Raw genomic sequence first — 7,625 nt, forward strand, 5'->3', positions numbered from 1 at the left:
GAAAGTTACGGCCTATTCTTCAATCCATGCTCAGGAGCTCGCCTGCAACTCAAATTCGCCTGCAGTCCCAAATCCGCCTGCAGACCCAAGTCTGCCTGCGCACCTGAGCTCGCCTGCAAACCCAGTTCGCCTGCTAGCTCGCCTGCAGACCCAAGTCCGCCTGCAGTCCCAAACTCACCTGCAGACCCAGTTCGCCTGCAAGCTCGCCTGCAGACCCAAGCTGCAGACTCGCCAGCTCACTGTCAACTGCCCACTTGGAGTATGGGAACAGTTACATCAGTGGTCAAATCCCACAAATCAAGGGAGAGGGCACAATACTCCAGGCCCGTCAGATGGCCGTCCACAGTACGAATGAGCGGACAGGCGCCGAAACAGCCTGCACCCTCATAAATGCGGCTCACCTCAGTTGTCCAGGTGAAGGGACGAGAGCCGCCAACGCTCGGTGGTTGGTCAGATCCACGCAAGCATCTGACAGCCGTTGTCACGCATACGAGGAGGGGCTTTCCCACTCCTATGTAGCGTGATGCAGAGCACAGCTCTTCGAATGACCATTGACGGTACGAATGAACAGCAGGACGTCTCCGAACAACGTGTGGTCACATCCCATAATTCAAGGAGCAGTCAAGCTATCTCCCTCACCTCTATTAGTGGTCAAATCCCATGAATGAGGGCCTTCCCTCCGCTTCTGTTGTAAACATTTGATTTATTAGTTTGTAATAAGCCTTCTTATCAATACAAACGAAGTTCCCTGTTTTCGGGAGATCAAAATTTACGCATACACTGCCACAGATGCTCGATCAAATCATTTTTTAGTGATTTGTGTGTTTGCGTGTTCCTGATCTGATGATGATTTTGGATGAACTCAGTTAGAGACACCGTCTGCACATGAGAAGGTTCAACGACTGGTACCGAATCAGTAAAGTCGAAGTTGTTGTCCAATTGACAATCACGTTCATCTTCAACGATCATGTTATGCATTATGATACAAGCTGTCATGATATCTTTCAGCACACAAGGTTGCCAGAAACGTCCTGGTCCACGAACAATCGCAAATCGAGCTTGCAACACGCCAAAAGCTCGCTCAACATCTTTTCTTGCGCTTTCTTGTTGTTGAGCAAAGTACTTATGCTTGTTTCCTCGAGGTGCTGGAATAGTCTTCACTAATATGGACCACTCTGGGTAAATCCCGTCGGCGAGATAGTATCCCATATTATACTCATGGCCATTGACAGTATAGTTGCACGGTGAAGCTCTTCCCTCTGCAAGTTGTGCGAAAACCGGTGAAGATGTAGAACATTAAGGTCATTGTGAGACCCTGGCAGTCCAAAGAAGGCATGCCATATCCAAAGATCTTTGCTAGCTACGGCCTCCAAAATAATTGTAGCTTCATGAAAATGTCCAGTATACATACCTTGCCAGGCAGTTGGACAGTTCTTCCATGTCCAGTGCATGCAGTCGATGCTCCCAAGCATACCAGGAAAACCTCGTTGTGAGCCTTCCTCGAGCAGGCGTGCAACGTCTTCATTAGTCGGTGCACGAAGTTATTCCTCTCCAAAGATGTTGATAATCGATCGAACGAACCTCTTCACGCTCTCAAAAGACGTACTTTTACCGATCCGAACGTAGTCGTCAACGGAGTCAGCGGATGATCCATATGCGAGCATCCGCATAGCTACAGTAATCTTTTGAAGACTAGATAGTCCTAACTATCCAGCACCATTCCTCTTTTGGACGAAGTACTTGTCATGTTCGACGACTGCGCCATGGATTCGAAGGAATAACGAACACATCATTCTGAACCTTTGACGAAAATAATAAAGAGGGTAGGTTGGTGCGTCAGCAAAATAATCTTGGAACAACCGATTGTGGCCTTCCAGTCGGTTTCGATGGAGCACGATACGTCGTTTGTGTTGAACTGAAGTTGAACATTTCTCTTGTTCTTCTTCCTCAACAACAACAGCTCCCATAAGAAAGAACGTCTTCATTATTTCATCATCGCTAGAGCTAGATGAGCTAGACATTTTATTCTGGGAGATGATGGGTTGAGGAGAGAAGCCATCGAATTTTATAGGAATCAGTCGGTTGATGGTCAAAGTTTGCGATACCTCAAACTTCGTGCCCATCCTCGAAGACCGCGGGTTACCTCGAAGACCGTGTGCGTTCCCTCGAAAGCCGCGGGTTACCTCGAAGACCGTGTGCGCTCCCTCGAAGACCGTGAGTTGCCTCGAAGACCGTGTGCGCTCCCTCGAAGGCCGTATCCAACGGTTAGAAATAAAATACAAGAGGTTTAAATATAACTAAAAGTAATGGGTAAAATATTAAAATAGAAGAGGGGTTTTTTTGATATTGTTGGAGCTCCTAACTAGGAGCTTGTTGGAGCTCCATAAAAGAAGGAGTGCCTCCCAAGGCTTAATTTGTTAATTTTTTATTCTAAAATGCTTGAGAGCTCTTGAGAGCATGCTGACTAGGACTCCCAACTGGGAGCTTGCTGCACTTGCTCTAAGAGGTCTTTTTAGGCTGATGTGGACATCATGTAAGTGGTGGGGTCCAGTTGAGCTCCCAAGCGCTCCACAAATTTGTGGAGCGCTTGGGAGCTCCTAAGGAATAAAAAAATAATTTTTTTACATGGAACCCCATTTTTAGCCGGAAGCTACACTAAAAAGAGAGATTTTTTACACAAAAACCTAATTTTACACAAAAACTCATGTGATATGGCATTGAGATCTCTTGAGAGCTCTCCAACAAGCACTCCTAACTAGGAGTTTGCTGCACTTGCTCTAAGACACCATTCCCTTGTGGGAAATTGGTGTAGTTTTCCTTGTAGATGATGTTTGGTAGCTTTCCTTTATTTTCTAAATACACACTTTCCTTTACCTTTTAGTGTTTCATTCACATTTCCGGAAGAGTATTTCTTATGTTTGTTTCGTGAAAAAATATGAAGCATAATTATTTTTCCCCACTTTCTTTAGTTTGGTTCAATTTGAAAATATAAGAAAGTACTTTATGTGCAAATTAATTCCTTCATTTTCTAGTGTTTGGTTCAAACTAAAAAATAGAAAAAACCATGGTTGTGATCACCATTGTGTGCTTACCACCCAAATAGTTGAATAAATTATTTTCAACCATTAGTGGGGTGAGAAAACCCACCATTTGAGGGGCAAATTTTAACATATGACCACTTGAGTGAGGAAATTTAAAATGTTTAACGAATAGAGGCTATAATTTTAAATATAAGGTAGTAATTTGCAAATTTTATGAAGATTTGAGGAACTAATTATAAACATCTAATGGAGTAATTCCAAATCTTTAACTATTCGAGAGTCTATTTTTAAGTTTTTATGAACCCATTTGAGAGACTAATTCAAAATATGAACATTTGAGCTAGGAAGTTGAAAGTGAATAAATATTTGGGGGAGTAGTTTTAAATTTAAGGGGGTAATTTGTAAAAAGTTTAGAGATTTTAGGGGTTAATTTCAACTAATTATGGACGTTTAAGAGTGTAATTCCAAACCTCTAAAGATTTGATATACTAATATTAAGTTTGATGAAGTAATTTTAAAATTTTAAAGGATTTGAGGAAATAACTACAGGTAATTATTAATTGATGGACTAATATTAATATTTGTAAGGTTGATGGACTTTTATGAAAATTATCAGTACAAAATAAGCTATCAGTGAGTTCTCGGGCTGTGAATTTTGCAGAAACAAAATTTACGGGATTGGTGGTCCCGTTAATTTGCTGTGCGTGCACAATAACATGCACGCACAATAAACGGGACTATCTCGTAGATTTTGTAGAAACAAAATCCATGACAATGGTAGTCCCATGGATTCCTTGGAAACATACTTACTATTAAGGAGGGTAGCAATTTCAAAACCGCAATATATATAAGCACAATTAACCACATAATACCATGATCATACAAGTCTAAACTTGATATTCGCCTCATTTTTGAAATTTGCGCTACATAAAGCTTTGAAATAATAATTTTTTTTTAAGATTCTATTAATATATGGGTGATATGCGTGGAAACATGACAGGTTTTTGATAGCTTATGGACAAAAATCATGCAAGGGGACAATTACATCAATATCCTAACTCATCTTGTCAAACTTTGGCATGTTAAAAAACTTGTAGCTTATGGATAAAAATCATGCAAGCGTGTAACGTTTGTAGCAAATAGTTCCCAACACCTTATTAAAATATCTACTTACAATCTCACCAGACCTAATAAAGTGTGATCTAACAATTCGATTTTTAGTTTTATGCTCCAATATATTCAAAGTCATAGCAAGTTGTTCCCCCACATTAGCATCTCTCGAGCCTTGTAACAAATCATTCCTCCTCATAATATCTACAAGCTTCATAAAAGCATCACTCTGCATTCTAACTAGGGGTGCATTCGGTCCGGATACGGCTCGGATATGATGCTTATCATATCCATATCCGCTTACCCATCTCGGATACGGATACGGATACGGATATACCTCGGTAAGAAAAACTTATAACCATATCCGCTAAAATCGGATACGGTTACGGATATACATGCGGATATATAAGCGGATATGCATGCGGATACAAAACAGATATGAGAAAACTAGATAGTATTGAGAAAAACATAGTTCATGTGATACAAAAAAGTTTGTTAATATGTTCATTATAACTAAATAGTTAAGATTAGTCATCTTGATCATCAAAATTAACCACAAATCCATAATCTAAGAATCGAAACTATCGTAAGAGTATGACTAATATGTATTCGGATATTTCGGATATGGATACGGATATTTCACTACAAAACCATATCCATAACCATATCCTATCGGTTATAGATTTGAGTAACCATATTCGTATCCTAACGGATACGGTTACGGATATTTCATCGGATACGGATACGGTTTAGCACCCCTAATTCTAACATAGTTGATACAATTACCACTAAAGCCATTATATACCCAATCCATGTGATCTTTTCTAATTCTACATTGCTTTAGTTTCCCCTCATTAGGACCTTTACAAATAGATCTACGTCTACTTTGCATTCTTCTCATAAATATCATAATCATGACTAAAACAGAGAGTGCGGCATCCGAGCACATGTTAATTACTGTCTCTTCATCAAGGTCACCATCCTTCTATAATACTAGCATCATATTAAAGTAGCTATTAACAATATATAAACAAACGAAATCATGGAATTATACCACATACAATAACTTGACCCTAAAACTTCAATTTTGCCATTACTAAATTAATTATCATTACTAATTAATCATATTACATGCCACTTCAATTTTATCTAACTTGACCCTAAAACTTCCAATGTTATTGTAAAACTCTCATATTAATTATTAATAATGCATAATACTATATTAAGCGACAACTACAAGTTAATAAATTATTTTGAAAAGAGTAAAAAATATAGAATTGTCCTAAAATTATACCATGGCGCTCACATAGGAAAATTATAAAGAGTATTCTTGCGTACATAAGTATAAACATGCAATTTTAGAAAACATTAGGATATGTAAGTGCATTAAGATATAAGTGGAGGTATATGAGTGTCACTTTCGTAAACTGTAAGGTATTTAAGTCTAATTAAGCATATAAAGATTTGAAGCCTTTGTTAACCACAAGCAATAGTATGTGATCCCTTTGATAAATAATATTCATCGTATAATATGAGGGTAGAGTCTTAGCTTATATTTATATAGTACAGAATATGTGGAAAATTTTAAGCATCATATTTTGAATAATCTCAAGATTCCTATTCTTTTTTTATATTGTATTCTAATCATAAATTAACTAAATTAATTATCATTATTAATTACACATATTAGATGCCACTTCAATTTTGTCTAAATTGGTCATAAAACTTCCAATGTTATTGTAAAACTCTCATATTAATTATTAATAATGCATAATACTACATTAATAGACAATTGCAAGTTAATAAATTATTTTTGAAGGAGTAAAAAATATAGAATTGTCCTAAAATTATACCATAGCACTCACATAGGAAAATTATAAAGAGTATTCTTGCGTACATAAGTACAACAATGCAATTTTAGAAAACATTAGGATATTTAAGTGCATTCAGATATGAGTGGAGGTATATGAGTGTAACTTTTGTAAGCTGTAAGGTATTTAAGTTTAATTAAGCCTATAAAGATTTGAAGCCTTTGTAACCACAAGTAATAATATATGATCACTTTGATAAATATTATTCATCGTATAATATGAGGCCAGAGACTTAGTTTATATTTATATAGTGTAGAAGATAGGGAAAATTTTAAGCATCATATTTTGAATCATATTTTGAATCATATTTTGAATAAGTCTAAAGATTTTGAATTTTAAATAAAATTATATACTTCTCTTAGAATCATACTCCCTTTAAAAGAGGAAGTTGTAGAAAAACTTTATGTGGACTATATTACCCCTAATTTTTAAAATATTATATTTTAATCCTAACTAAGCTAAATTAATTATTATTGTTAATTAGTCATATTATATGCCACTTTAAGTTTGTTTACTTGGTCCATAAAACTTCCAATGTTATTGTAAAACTCTCATATTAATTATTAGTAATGTCTAATAATATATTAATAGACAATTGCATGTTAATAAGTTATTAATGAAAAGAGTAGAAAATATAGAATTATCCTAAAATTATACCATTATATTCATATAGGAAAATTATAAATAATATTCTTGTGTATAGAAGGTACAGACATGTAATTTTCAAAAAAATATTAGGATATTTAAGTACAACAAGATACAAGTGGAGGTATGTAATTGAAACTTTTATAAACTGTAAGATATTTAATTTAGTTAAGACAATAAAGATGTAAAGCCTTTGTTAACCACAAGCAATAGTATGTGATCCCTTTGGTAAGTAATATTCATCATATAATATGAGGCCAGATGGTTAGCTTATATTTATATACTAGGGGAGATGTGGGGAAATTAAAGTATTATATTTTGAATAATCTTAAGATTTTGAATTATTTCTCAATTTATATATTTTACTTAGAAAACTTTAGAAGAGGCTTTCGAAGGACTACTACAAAGTGTTGAGCATTATATAAATGCTTGACAAATAAAATCCATGATATTTGATTGCAATAATCAGGGTTATGTAAAAAATATATGGGTGTCATATGGGATAATGCTCATACATAATATAACATTGTAATCTATAATCTCATATATTAATGAATTTTCAAAATAAGAATTTGCGTCAAGATATATGCTTAAGATTTGGGAGAGCTGAGAGTGGAGAGCTTTGGGATATGAATTGTGGCTTTTGTGACTTGCGCTTTAGTTTTGGTTTCCAAACACGACCTAATACCAAGCCCACAATCAAATTAAAAATGACTTGATTTTGTTATACCAGCCAATATTTTCGATAATGATCGATATATGAGAAAAAAATCCCAAGTAAAAGAAAACAATATAAAACCATAAATATTATCAAGATAAAGTATTTAACCTTTTATATCAGTCGATATAGCGATATATCGGTCGATATTTCATATATTGCCTATAAGAGCAATATTTAAAGGTAATTTAGATATCATTTCCTTGATTTTAAATATCCAATAATTCTACATTATTCCCT

The 7,625-nt window shown here is 35.4% G+C and overlaps 1 protein-coding gene across 1 annotated transcript; it reads right to left on the reverse strand.

The window, feature by feature from the left end:
- LOC109841996 lies at positions 763-1,472 on the reverse strand. The gene is made up of 2 exons (XM_020410920.1): positions 1,412-1,472; positions 763-1,259 (listed from the first exon to the last, which is right to left on the reverse strand). The coding sequence occupies exons 1-2, from the start codon at positions 1,470-1,472 to the stop codon at positions 763-765; spliced, it is 558 nt and encodes a 185-aa protein (XP_020266509.1).

The sequence above is a fragment of the Asparagus officinalis genome, chromosome 1, assembly GCF_001876935.1.
Source record: "Asparagus officinalis chromosome 1, Aspof.V1, whole genome shotgun sequence".
NCBI lineage: Eukaryota > Viridiplantae > Streptophyta > Magnoliopsida > Asparagales > Asparagaceae > Asparagus > Asparagus officinalis.